General features: G+C 37.8%; 1 protein-coding gene across 1 annotated transcript; it reads left to right on the top strand.

Annotated features, from left to right (window-relative positions):
• The first annotated feature begins 3,510 nt into the window (after positions 1 to 3,510).
• LOC147478633 (uncharacterized) lies at positions 3,511 to 4,335 on the top strand. The gene has a single exon (XM_086586277.1). It carries the CDS (start codon positions 3,511 to 3,513, stop codon positions 4,333 to 4,335), a length of 825 nt encoding a protein of 274 aa, XP_086442403.1.
• The last annotated feature ends 10,759 nt before the right edge of the window (positions 4,336 to 15,094 follow it).

Raw genomic sequence — 15,094 nt, forward strand, 5'->3', positions numbered from 1 at the left:
AAATGAGAGGCCTTAGGCAGCTAACTCGCCTAATAGACGAGCTGGCACTGCCCCTCACTTACCCAAAATCGAGTTCGACTCCATTAACAACCTTTACAGAGCTTCAACAGTTTAGCCAAAACAAAACTCAATATACCCAACTCAATCAACAACCAACCGACATCATTCAACAACCGATATGGTAATCCAAACATTTCAACAGGTCAACAAATCAATTTCTCAACAGTTAACAATTTTTAACAATTCGACAGGATAATCGACAATAGATAAACCAAACCATAGTCAAAATCAATTAATATTCGACAGGATGCTCAACAATATGTATTCCAATTCGATAGCATGTAGAATAAGCATTGAAGAGAATGAGCATAAACCTTATATATTTGATAGTAAAGTTTTTAAACAGACATAAAAATCTAGGTTCAGTGAAAGATAAAAATATCTACTCACTCGTGATACGCTCCTGTTATCAGTAGATCTCCAGCAATAAGCCTCCCTTTTCCTCTATGCGTAAAACTCTATTTTTATTTTTATTTTCTCTATGTAAAACTCTTCGTGTGAACTCCTCTCTGTGTTTATATTTTTCAAAACCCCTGAAAATAGGGAAGAGAGTTTATCCTCTTTACCCATGTTTTCTCTTTCCACTAATATTTATCCTATTTGTTTTATTGTCTTTATTCTTATTATTCGTTTTATAGTACTAGAAAATATATAAAAATATACGCGGTGTTATAAGTAGATTCTAAGAGGGCATGTACTTCTTGGATGTAAGAATCCTCAGTAGTGCCAAAGGAAAAAAAATTGGTACATCTGATTATCTAGAAAAGTCTTCTTAAAATAATCTTGAGCAAGACTCTCTATCATGTTAATTTTGCCATCTATAGTTGTGTCTGGTGTCTGTTGCATCATCTTAAAAATATTAACCTCAATAGCAAGGTTTCCAAAGGAAATGGACATCGAACCATCGTGGCAATTAATGAGGGCATCGGTAGTTGCTAAGAAAGGATGCCCTAAGATGATAGGAACAGAGTCATTGGCGACTTCTGTGTCTAAAATGACAAAATCAGCTAGATAATAGAAGTCTTGTACTTTAACAAGAATATTTTCAACTACGCCCTTAGGATACTTAATCGAACGATCAGCTAACTGCAAAGTCATTTTAATCGGTTTTAGATCGTGTATACCTAGTTGTTTATAAAGGTAAAGTGGGAGTAAGTTAACACTCGCCCCTAGATCTAGAAAAGCAGCTGTTGTGAAAGTATCACCTAAGGTGTATACCAGGGTCCTTGTACTTAACGATCCCGTTGTGCTCAGTTAAAGAGGGAAATTGTTCTGTTAAGAAGGCTTCTTTATGTATGTTTGTTTTCCTCTTTGTTGTGCACAAATCTTTAAAAAGCTTAGCGTGTGTTGGAAAACGTTTTATGGTGCCGAGGAAAGGTAGATTTATAGTTAAATTTTTAAAAACTTATCTAATCTCGTCAAAACTATCTTCTTTCTTTAGCATAGCTAGTCTCTAGGGAAACGAGGGGGTTTTCCCTATATTTAGCGTAATGGTCAATATGAGTATCGCCCTTTTCTTTAACTTTTGTTAGTTTCCCCTTAGGTTGAGGTTTAACTGGTACTTCTACCATGGTAGGATCTTCAGTTTCAACTATGGTATCTAGTAAGTTTTCTTTATCTTGTTATGGGGAATCCTCAGGCATTATTACTTTGTTGTCAACCACTTTCCCTGAATGGAGAGTAGTTATGGCCTTTAATTCTCCTTGTATTATATTTTCATTACTAGAACTACCATTTAATTCAAAGGCTATGTTTGTTGATTTTGGATTAGGTACAGGTTGACCTGGAAACACGCCTTTTTGTTGGGTCGTTTCTTGGGCTAACTGTTAGATTGATTGTTGGATGACTAGTAATATCTGCTGTTGAGCTTGCGTGTATGCATCGAATCTATCAGTTTGGGAAGGTTGAGTTGCCACAGGTTGTGTAACAGGAACTATCTCACATTGATTATTAATGGGTGGATTTTGATAGTTGTTATTAACTGGGACTAAACTTGTATTATTATTATTATAGTTACCTTGCCCTTGTCCTTGCCTTGGTTGATATTGATTGTAGTTGTTGGTGGACCTAACGTTTTGATTATTAAAACCTGGAGGTGCTCCTTGATGGTGATTACTACGCTAACTAGAATTAGGATTTTGTCTCCAAGATGCGTTAGGTATATAATTAAAAGCACAGACATCTTTTGGCTGTGATTGTGGTTGTTCATAAGCAAGAGGACAATAATGATCAGAATGCTCAAGACTATAACATAAATTACAGCGAAGAGAGTTTATATTCATGACGGGAGTTGGTTTCTTTTCTTGTTTTTTAACAGAAAGGGCATCTACCTGACGAGTAAGGGATTCAATTAAAGTGTTAAGTTAAGGATCTTGTTTAATCTCAAACATACTGGCTGCCTTAGCTGTAGAAGAAGGAATGGAGCGGGAGTAATCGTTACCTCCCCAGTTGTTACTTTTCTTGGATTGATTATCTAGAAAGTTATAAGCATCTGTGGCTCCTTTACCTAGGAAATTACCTTCATTCATGATATCTAAAGTATCTTTATGATGTTGGGATAGGCTTTTGAAGAAGGCACGAACTAGTGTGTCTTTACCCAGATTATGATGTAGACATTCTACTAGAAGATCAGTGTAACGATTCCAAGCCTCAGAAAAGGATTCTTGAGGCTTTTGGCAAAAGAAATGAATATTTTATAACATCTCATCAGTCTTCTGTGGCAAGTAAAATTGTTCCATAAATAATTCTACTAGTTTTTCCCAATGTCGACAGAGTTCGGCTTTTGTGCTATTAGCCAAGCAGCCGCTTTGTCAGCTAGGGTGAAAGGAAACACCCTGAGCTTTATTTGTTCAGGTCTTATATTAGGATGATGAAATGTAGTAAGAACTTGTTGTATCCTACGTAAGTGTTGATAAGGCTTCTCATTGTCTAACCCATGGAAAATAGGTAGCAGATTAAATATATTGGGGGGTATTCTAAAATCTCTCATAGTATCTGCAAGAATTATACAGGACTCAGGTCCATCGGTTAAAGCCTTATAGAAATCAAAGAGAGGTCTCTCTGCTATTTCTTCACCGATTGCTACAAATGTAGTGTTGGTGGATGTAGGTGGTATATGTATTATGATTGGTGAATTTCTAGATAGGCGATTATTTATGTGTCTATGATAAACTAATATAGCAGGTCTATGCGTACCAGATCTTAATCTCATGCAAGTTTTAAGTCTAATATGCAATTCCTAATGAGCATGCAAAAATAGCTTGATTATTACTAGAATTAGAATCCTCTGATAGCCAAAAATTTTGTCACATGGTTTTCCAAGAGAAATAAAAATGGCAAATTTCTTGGCTCAGTTTCAGTCAATTAAAAGCTCTTGTGATCATCTCGTCATTTCAGTAACAACATCATCGAGGTAGAAGAAAGATGTCATCTGCTTAAAGTGAATCGGGTATGCCAAATCTGCAGCAGCCATCTATGTCATGGAGTAATCTCTTCAGCAGACCATCTCCTTCCACCACTATTTTAAAGAACTTCTCGCCCTCTTTCTTTAATGGAGTCGCTATTGTGCCTCAAGAGATTGTCGATGAAGGGATAGAGGAATGGAAGAATGTATTAGTAGGATACTTCCTTGACAAACGTATGGCTTTTCCATATGTTAAAGCTAGTCTCGAGAGAAGCTGGAAACTAAAAGGCAACATGGAAATCACTACAGACTGCGACCTTTTTTATATAAAGTTCTCTACTAAAGAAGATAGATCTATGGTCTTGGAAGGTGAACCGTTGTTTATATCAGGCAAGATTTTCGTGATATGGCCATGGACGGTGGAAGCAGAGTCTTTTAGGAATAATGTTAATACAATTCCGATATGGGTTAAACTAGCTCATGTTCCAAAAGAGTTTTGGACCTTAAATGGCTTGTCGTACCTTGCCTGCATCCTGGTAGGAGCTTTATGCATGGATGAGGCAACTGCGAAGAAACAAAGATTATCGTTTGCCAAACTCTGTATTGTTATTCCACTCAATTACTCTTATCCTTCATCTGTTAAGCTAAAAGTAGGGGAAAGAGAAGTTAAAGTCCAAGCAGAATACCCTTGGGAGCCAGTAGCATGTTCCAAATGCTCAAAGTTTGGTCACTTACCATCTAAGTGCCATATTGGTGCAACGACTGGGTGGAGAGTAAGAAATGTTAGTAGATCAGCTAACATTGTAGATACAACAAGTAATGGAAATGGTGCAGCTACGTCAGGGTTACATGCATCTCAAGGACCAACATAGCTGGTAATCCTACAACCAATGCTTGGGTCTAATGGAACTGTTGTTAGACAGAATGAAGTCATTCCAGTTATTGTGAGACCAACTCAAGTGGTACCAACAACAACCACAGCTAGGCCAATGGATGCACAGAATGAAGATGAGCATAGTCCAGCAGCTATTCATGGAACAAATGAGGAGCCTGCAGTGCAAGTAACTCCCTATAGTAACCTTCAAAACAATCTGATGGAAGGAAATTTGGAACTCTCAGTGGTTCCTGTGGTGAGCCCTTATGTTGTAAATGATATTGCAGTTGTTAATCCGCAAGAGGTAGGGTTCGTAACTCCAAGACAGGTGGCTCCAAAGACAACTCTGCCTCATTTCTTGTAATCGGAAATTTATACTAATGAGAGGAACTCTTTTGATGTCCTAGCAGATAGTGAAGATGAGATTGTCTCTGATATGGTGGGAGAAGCAAGAGATATGTTTGTTGAGCACACACAAGCAGCAGAAGTCATTGCCAAACAAACAACTCAGGTGGTTGTACTTGATGGGAATGGAGCAAGCCCACAGAGCAATAATAGAGGTGCAACTAACAGCCAAGCTAAAAGGGGAAGAGGTTGACCAAAAGGGTCTGGGAACAAAAGAGGTAGAGGTCATTAGATAGTTATTATATGGCTATGTGTGTTTGGAACATAAAAGGTCTCAACGACCCAAATAAAGCAAAGCAGATTAGTAAGTTTATAAGGGCTAAACAACTACTTTTGTTAGGTCTGTTAGAAACGAAGGTTAAAGCTGTGAATTTTGATTACATTAGCTCGCTGTGTCCACCATCTTGGAAATGTGAACATAACTACAACAGTGATGATGCGGGAAGGATTTTGATATTTTGGGATGTGATAAGAGCCCAAAACTGTAGTTTTAACCCTGTAACAGTCATACTTTTAGACCAATTATGTGAGTAATAATTAAGAGTTAACACTGATTACGTGTTTTTATGCATTTCAGGTTTCAATGTCAATTATGTGCAGAAATATGCCACTTTGATGAGATAAAGGAGCAATGGTTGGTTGCTAAGGAGTTCTATGATTAAAGGCCAAGATTCAAGAAGACAAAGCCTTTCTAAAGCCCGGTCAAAGCTGAAAAGTCAAAGTCAATGCGGGCAGAAACAGCACTCAAAGTCAGCATAACTTCCGAAGGCCGTATCTTTGGACTCAGACCTCGGAATGGGGCCTACCTTATGTCAAAACGACCAGCTCGGAAAGAGCTTTCCAATGGTCCAAGCCTTGACCCAATCAGAGGAGCAAAAGTGGACGAAAAGTCTGTTGAAGCCAACAGCAAACAAGAGGCCTTTTGAATTTGAAAGCATTGGGTTTTGGGCCTGATTCTCTGGCCCAAAATATGGCTCCAAGCCCATGCACGATTTTTGGATCTGAAAGTATAAAAACCAAAGCTTAGCTCTTGGTTAATGGTAGATAGTTAGAGGCAGCTAGTTAGACCTAAAACTATAGATAATTATAGATCTAGTTTTCATGTAATAAAATTAAGTTCAGTTTTAAATTCAATTCTTGTTTTAGATTAAATTCTTAGAATCATTATTCTTAATTAGTTTGATAAATAAAATAGCTATTTGTCAATTTCAATTCTTGTCATTTACATTTGTGTTAGATCTGATTTCATTTATTACTTGTTATTCAATTCTTAGTTATTAATTAGATTTTAATTATTGTTTAATTTAGATTAGTAAATGTCAATTCTTTATATTATGTTTAGTTTTAATTTAACCAGAAATGATTGCGTAATGATTCTCGGCTAAACCTCCATTAGAGGGGGTTGAGAAGCCTTGATGAAAGCTTGATTCCGATTATCGTAGAAGTAAATTAAGTAATTCCTTTCCACTCTAGAAGCGATTAGTTCACCATGAGAATGGGTTTAATCATTCACATGCTAGTTATGAATTGGTAGGAATGCCATGTGTAATTAGGGATTAGGAAGAACCAATTACTCTTCAAGCGATTCAATTCGGATTCTGACGATTAAATGCGTTAATAGGATTAAGTCGCGTTAAGGTGGAATCAATCCCCCTCTAACTCCGTATCATAGAACCAACGTAGCATTCCCATAGTTGTTCTAATAGTCGACTAGTTGCATCTTGTGGGTAGTTGCATCGTAGTCTAGTTGCCACTTCGTAAATCTCTCATTAGACTTTAGAGTTAAGAGTATTTATACGTCGAAAACACATCATGTGAAAGGACTAGGAGTGGAACGAACTTCCTACTCAACTATGTTCAATAGAATTGAGAGTAGAACAATCTTTGATAAGCAATAGGCACATAGAATAGTTCTAGTTTACTTACGTTTTGAGTTCATCGTTCATTTCATAGGTAAACTATTCAATTTTATCTTTTATCAGGATGTTGGTAGAGTTTCAGTTGACTAGGTGAGGGAAACTTCACATCTTATCCACTGTAAGGTGACTCTACTACATAACTCAGCTGAGTTTTTCTTTATTTATGCTAGTAATAATATGAATACTAGAGCGAGATTATGGCATGACATGGTTTCTATAAGCTCAAACATCGCTGGCCCTTGGTGTTGCGTGGGTGACTATAATAATGTGTTATTCACACATGAGAGAGTTGGAGACCTTCCAGTCCATCCAAGATAAACAGTTTCTTTCTCAAATTGTCTAGTTGCAGCTAGACTATACGACATCAAATCAGTGGGGTGTACTCTCACATGGACCAACTATGGCTTAGGCTTGAATAGGAAATGGGCAAAATTGGATAGGTGCTTGGTGAATCAATGCTGGAGTGCAACTTTCCCAAGTTCTATGGTAGATTTCTTGACTCAAGGAATATCAGACCACTCACCTATTATGGTTTCTTGGATAGATGCATACAGGTGTAGTCCACCATTCAGATTTAGTAATTTTTGGATTCATACTCCAGAATTCAGGGATACGTACTTTGCAATCTTGTTGGTCAATTCAGTTGTATGGTAGTGAGATCTACATCTTAACTCAGAAGTTGAATATGCTAAAATCAAAGTTGAAAAGGTGGTCAAAGCAATCTTTTTCCAATCTTCACCAGAAAACTGAAATCTCCAGGAAGGAATTAGAAGAGATTCAAAAAATACTACAAGTACTACCACTTGATCATAACTTGGGTTTGGAGGAAAAGGAGCTCAGAATCAAACTCTGTGAGAACATAAGACTGGAAGAAGCATATCTATAGCAGAGAGCCTATATTGAATGGACAGTGCACGGAGACAGAAGTACTGAATTCTTCTACAATACCATCAAGGAGAGGAAGGCCATAAATTATGTTTGGGTGGTAACGGATATGCATCAACAAAGATGTGAGGGACAAGAAAAGGTGGCAGATGCCTTTATTGAATATTACTAGTCCATTCTAGGACAAGATTCTCAAGCAAACTGCTCTGTGTCTCAGCTGGAAATCATTCCTGTTAGGAGTACTGTGTCTGTTGAACAATCTACAGTTATATGTAGTGACATCACTGTAGATGAGATCATGGAGGCTGTTTTTAGTATGGATGACAACAAAAGCTCGGGGCCTAATGGATATAATGCTTGCTTCTACAAGAGAAACTGGGACTGCCTTGGGCAAGATTTCTCTGCATCTGTTCTTTCTTGTTTTGCAAGAAACAATATTCCAAGAGGTGTTAACTCTACATTCATATGCCTTATCCCCAAAGGTTTAAGCCCTACAAAAGTTGAAGAGTTTAGGCCCATTTCTTGCTACAATATTGTTTATAAATGCATTTCGAAGATTCTCACTAATAGACTAATGCCTTTCATCTCATCTTTGATATCTATTAGCCAAGTAGCGTTTCTTCATGGCAGATTAATTCAAGACAATTTGTTGTTGGCACATGAATTGATTAGGCAGTACACAAGGAAGTATGGTACGGCCAGATGCTCTATCAAGGTGGATTTAAAGAAAGCTTATGATATTCTCTCATGGGAAGCTTTAGAACTTATTCTCCATAGATTTAACTTCCCCAGCAAATTTGTCAATTGGGTGAAAATATGTTATACTGCACCCCATTTCTCCATCTTGATCAATGGTACGCCTCATGGGTACTTTGAAGGTAAAAGGGGACTCAGACAGGGTGATCCCATATCACCCTACCTATTTGTACTTGTTATGGAATTGTTGAGTGGCCTTCTTTCTCATAGCCTACAGGAATGCGGGATTAACCCTCATTCGAAATGCAAGAAGCTGAATATAACTCATCTTTGCTTCGCGGATGACATTTTGATCTTTTGTAGAGGGGATGAAAAGTCTATCATGGCCATCAAGCAGGACTTGGAAACTTTTGCTGCATTAACTGGGCTTAACCTCAACCCCTCCAAAACTTCTTTGCTTGTGGGAGGTCTAACTGATGATGAAACTAAAGCCCTGGCTAACTGTATGGGAGTTACTACTGCTTCTCCACCCATATCATACTTAGGCCTTCCTCTATTTTCAGCAAGACTTGGCGTCAAGGATTGTTTTCCTCTTATACAGAAAATCACTTGCAGAATATCTAATTGGAAGAATAGATGTTTATCTTATGCAGGTAGACTCCAACTTGTTCAAAATGTGTTATCCTCTTTCCACACATATTGGGCTAGAGTCTTTATTCTACCTATGACCATCTTAGATCGTGTTACAAAGATGTGTAATAGATATCTATGGTGTGGAGCTGACATGAAGTTGAAAGTATATCCTGCAAACTCAGCCACTATCAGATTAAGAAAGGTGGAAGGTGGCCTTGGTATAATTGACCCAAAAATTTGGAACAAAACTGCTTATTGTGGACTTGTCTTCAAAATTGCTAGTAAGGAGGAATCTCTGTGGGCGCAGTGGGTGTGGACATATTAGATTACAAGTAAGCATTTGTGTACTATGGAGGTGCCCAAAGACTGCTCTTGGGTATGGAGAAATGTTTTAGACCATAGGGAGACAGCAAGCCAGTTTACTCAACACATGATTGTCAATGGCAGAAACACTTCTCTCTGGCATGATCCCTGGTGTTCAAGTAGACCTTTGTGGTTGAATACAGAAGCAAGATTAATTCTAAATTTCCCCGAGGACGCCACAGTTGAGGCACTTATTTCATCTGGTGACTGGTGTGCTGATGTGCACAATCTCCCCCCTTGTGAAGTCAAGCTATGGATCCTTAGTACGAGCATACATCTAAATCTGGAAAAGGACTAGGTGCTGTGGACGGAGACTAGTTCAAGTATGTTCACAACAAAGTCTGTGTATCAATCTTTGAAATCATTTAGAGCTAAAGTCCCATGGTATAGACTGGTGTGGGGAAAACTGGTTACGCCCAAGCATTCTTTCACAAGCTGGCAATTGTTTTCGAGATCACTTCTGACGCAAGACAGGTTAATAGTTAGGAAAATTCTATCCAGTTCATCGTGTTACTTATGTAATCGCGTAAGGGAAAACTCCAAACATCTCTACTTCGATTGTGATTTCTCTAAAACACTGTGGGCTAAAATTAAGAGAGAGTTGGGATTAAGTGGAATTGTTAAGGGCTCAAATCCTGAGTGGTTTGACATCCTTCAAACTACTAATCGCAAATCTATTCAAGCTAATATCTTAAAGGCTTTTGTATGTGCTACCATCAATGCTATATGGGTGGAACGAGCGAATGAGAGAAGATTTCAAGGTAAGAAACAGTCAATTGTTGAAGTTGGCAATGTTATTTTAAACCTAGAGAAAATCTCGTTGCAAGGGCAACTGAAGGAGATTAAAGATTCAACAGGCGCGAAAATTCTAATGCAAAGATTAGGTATACAAACTTAGTTTGCGTCAAAGGTCCCTGTCACTTGTACATGGGCTTCACCTGAGGCCGATGAAGTCACGTTGAATCCTGATGGCTTAGTAAGTAACAATGGCTCGAGCTATGGAGGTTTGGTTAGAAATTCAGAAGGAGTGCACTTCATGTACAAGGGATGCAATCCTTCTAGTTTAGTTCTTGTCCAGGAGCTTAGAGCAATTCATCAAGGATTGAAATGATTCAAGATAATGGGTTTTAGGAAGTGAAGGTTGCATCTGGCTCACTAAGAGCAGTATGCATACTTTTAGGTTCGGAGAGTGCTCCTTGGTACTGTCAGCGTTTAGTAGCCTCCATCAAGCTGCTAAACCCGTGGTTTGATAAGATTGTATACATCCACTGTTTTCGTGAAAGTAATAGGGCAGCAGACTTTATTGCTAAGAGTGCTAATTGTAATGCACCCTTTGATATGATATACCTGACACCTTTAGAGGAAAGTCTAGAACAAATTGTAAGAGAGGATGCCGCAGGTCATGTGTACTTAAGAGTTTCTTAATACAGGTTGGGGTCTGCCTAACCCCTAAATGCTTCAAAAAAAAATAAATCCTTTGATAGTAAATTCGAGGATGTATAGAGGTGTTACCTGGAGCGTCCTTGCTATGTGTATAAATAACATCTTCAACAGCCTTGAAGCACGTCTACGCTACTTGAACAATTATACGAATACTGGTCCGGGTACACGGTGTGGATTGTGAAGTCCTATAAAAAGATTAACCTTATTAGTTTTAAAATTTTTAAGAATTAGGAAAAGGCTTTTTACTGTGGGCTTCATGTTGGACCTTGATTGTTAGGCCTATGAAACGGGCTATGGTAGTAGGTAGGCTTACTAACTATTTTTTTTTTCTTTTATTTTTTTTTTTATCAAACCAACGGCCAGGTCACTTAGGAATTTGAGGGAGGTTGTCTGTGCATGCATGTTCCTTAATTAGAGAACCCCAAATTCCTTCAGTTTGCTAGACACCGTTTAGAATGAAGAAAAATAACTTTTAAAATTTTTGGAGTTGATAGCATACGAGTACTGTACTGTACTCATGAGATAATATTGGAAATAATATTAAAAAATTAATTTAAGCTAATTAACCTAGGGCGCATGCGCGCTTAGAATTATGGCAAATTGGGAGCGATGCGCGCCTAAGAAGTAGATTAATGCGGGTCGCACCTAGTGAAGGCAATTTGAGGGCGCACGCGCGCTCGTGAGTTAAAATAGGGTTTCAAATTTTTAGGGTCAGGTCACGGGAGGGCAGGGAGTTGGTTGAACAACTCGTATGCTCTCGAACAGTAGCAAAAAAAATTGAAGAAATTACGAACAGTGTTTTAGTGTGTGTTTTGTGAATAGTGAAAATAGTGTTTTGTAATATAAGCGCGCATAATGTAAACGAACTAGATGGCAAGCAGCGCCATTGATAAAATATAATTAAAATGTACTAGCCTGGTGAACAGTAAATATGGAGATGGAGAAATAGTAATTTATCAAGATATGAAAGTCTCTAAATCATGTGAAATAGGGAGGAGTAGTCGTTTCGCAAAACTCTAGTTATACAGTACTTGGATGCGAGTTTAGATTAGAAGTATGCTTCACTAATGGGAGTCAAAACAGTAGATATGAGGTTAAAATAATGAATTTAAATTGACAGGAGAAGATATTAAAAGGGGTTTAATCCGCCACGCGATTCGATTAATTATTAGTTAGTATTGAATCGCTTTTATTGATCCTTAGTGAAAACCAAGTCCTCTCGGATCGAGGTTTCATTAGCATGAGAGTGTAGCTCCACCACAAATCTCTTTAGTGGTGTCTCTATACTCTAGTTCTCCATTATGACCTCCATCTCTAATTCCTCATAACGAAGAACTTGACATTCTTTTATGCAACACAATAAAACTACTGGTTACTCATCCTCACATGGCTTCATAAACCTCCTCTAATGGAGGTTTAGCCTAGTGTCATAGGAATCATTACACTAAAGCAATAATAAGGGGACATAATTGAAAATACAATAATTGAAATTAAACTAAAACTTTTGATTGATTAGGAATTAATGGTGGCTACAAACTAAATTATTCTAACTCGATCTAAAGAAAGTAAAACTAATTAAAACTAAACTAAACTAATTATTAACTAAGGAGGGGAAGGGGATGAGAGTTTAGCATTAACCCTCTATATATAGGAGAGGGATAGGGTTACATTTTTGTGCATGGGCCAAAAAGAAGGAGTTTGGGCCTCTAAAGTGAGCCTAAAGTCTATTAGGTCATGTCTAAAATGGCCAATTCTACTGAAAATTATTTCAGTGCCTTTTTCATCTACTTTTACAGCTCTGATTAGGGTAAAGTTGAGTCCATTGGAAAGCTTATTCCGAGCCGGTCGTTTTAACATAATGTAAGCCCTATTCCAAGGTCTGAGTCTAAAGATATAGCCTGTTAAAGTTCTGTTGACTTTTCTATCATTTTTCTACCCAGATTGGCTTTGACTTTCCAGCTTTAAGTGGGCTTGAAAAAGACTTTTCTCCATGATTCTTGGGCTTTAAATGTAGAACTTCTTCGGTAATCATCTTGACTCAATTTTCATGCAAAAGTGGTGCTTTTAGTCACCTAATCAACTTCAAGTCCGGAAATGCACAAAAACACGTAAACAGTACTAACTCTTATTTATTATAAACATAATTGGCCTAAGTATAGTAGTATGAAGGGGTTTAAACTACATAAGGCAAATAAGGCAAATTGGGCACGCGTTCATGATTTAAAGCTAGGGTTTGAAATTTTTAGGGTTAGGTCACGGGAGGGTAGGGAGTTGGTTGCGCAACTCGTATGCTCTTAGACAGTAGCAAAAAAAATTGAAGAAATTGCAAATATTGTTTTCTGTGTTGTGTTTGTGAATAGTAAAAATAGTGTTTTCTAAGCTAAACATGCGTAATTTAAACGAACTAGATGGCAGCAGCGCCATTGATAAGATAATTATTTTATGAGTGTGTGAACAATAATGAAGAGATGAAGAAATAGTAGATTTAAAGAGAGGGTTTGGGTTACATTTTCGTGCATTGGTCAAAAAGAAGGACTTTGGGCCTCTAATGTGAGCCCAAAGTCCACTAGGTTAAGGGAGATTTTGGGCCTCTAATGTGAGCCCAAAATCCATTAGGTTAAGGGGGACTTTGGGATATATTACATCTACTAGAAATTACTTCAGTACTCTTTTTGTCCATTTTTACAGCTTTGATTGGGACAAGGCTGGATCCATTGGAAAGCTGGTTCCAAGCCGGTCGTTTTGAAATAAAGTAGGCCCAATTCTAATGCCTGAGTCCAAAGATACGGTCTATTGAAGTTTTGTTGATTTTTTATGTTCTTTTTCTACCCAAATTGACTTTGACTTCCTAGCTTTGACTGGAGTTGAAAAAGACTTTTCTTCATGATTCTTGGGTTTTAAACATAAAACTTCCTCAGCAATCATCTTTACTCGTTTTCCATGCAAAAATGGTGTCTTTAGTCACCTAATCAGCTTTAAGTCCTGAAATGCACAAAAACACATAAACAGTACTAACTCTCATTTATTATAAACATAATTAGCCTAAGTAGAATATTATTAAGGGGTTTAAACTACACTTTTGGGTGTTTATAACACATGTTACGATAGTTTTTCCATCTTACTAAAAGTGCATGATACTTGTTCAGGCACTACAAGTATTAGCGAGAATAAACTTACTCTCGTTAGAGAGCATGTCATCCTAGACAATCGCCAATTTCTCGTCCTCCACCTACTAAGATGGCCGATGAAGTAGTGCAAGTTGAAGAGCCTCTCTCCAACTTCTACACATCCTTGCAAGATGGACCTACATCTTGTATACGACTTACACCGCTCATGAGCGATTTTTGCATTCCACCAAACGTGTTCAATCTTCTACCCATCTTCCACGGGTTTGAACACGAGTTACCGTACAAACATCTACGTCGGATACATGAAGAATGTAATAATTTCCACCATCTAGGCATCACCAAGTAAAGCTATGAGTGTTTCCTTTCACTCTAGCGGGTAAGAGTCACGCATGGCTTCTTTCTCAGAAGCCTGATTCCTTCGATACATGGGAAAAGGTTGTGTTCTCCTTCATGAAGAAGTATTTTCCACCAAAGAAAATAGAAGAGATAAGAAGTAAGATACAGTTCTTCAGACAGGGTCCGAGTGAGTCATTTTCTGAAGCATAAGATAGATTCTCTGACCTACTCCATTCATGTCCTCACCATAAACTAGAAAAAATCACTCTTGTCCAATATTTCTTCAAAGGTCTTGTCCAAGAACACAAAGTAACCCTCAACATCATGATTAATGGTAATTTTTTGGATAGAAGTGCTACCGAAGCTTTAACCTTTCTTGAAAACCAAGCTGAAAAGAGTACCTATTGGGGGGATGTAAACAATTCCAAAACAGCCCAACCTAATACATTTAAGGCTAGTGGCATGGTATTTTTGAGGTGAAGGCCGATCCAGGATTCAAAACTTTAATCGAAACCCTCACAAGAAAGATAGATGCCCTCACAACCAAACAAAAAGACCAAACTCATCATCCTGTCATGAACATAAATACCTCACCATGCAATTTCTGTTTAAGCTTAAATCATATAGATGTCACTTGTCCCTTGACCTATCATCACTTCAACTAGAAGAAGTATGTGCTTTCAATGTACCAAATGCACCATGGAGACAACTTACAAACTTTGCATGGACTAATAATCCACAAGCCCAAACCACCTCCAGGTTTCAATAAACCACTAAATACATTCAGACAAGGACAAGGTACCTATAACAATCAGAATAGAGCATTGGTTCCATCCTATTTTAACCATAACTACCAAAACCCACCTATCAACAATCAAAGAGACCTAGTTCCAGTTACACCATCAACTAGTGTCCAAACAGATTAGCCCACTAAGATAATGCTATCTGT

This window comes from Coptis chinensis, chromosome 9 (genome assembly GCF_015680905.1).
Source record: "Coptis chinensis isolate HL-2020 chromosome 9, ASM1568090v1, whole genome shotgun sequence".
NCBI lineage: Eukaryota > Viridiplantae > Streptophyta > Magnoliopsida > Ranunculales > Ranunculaceae > Coptis > Coptis chinensis.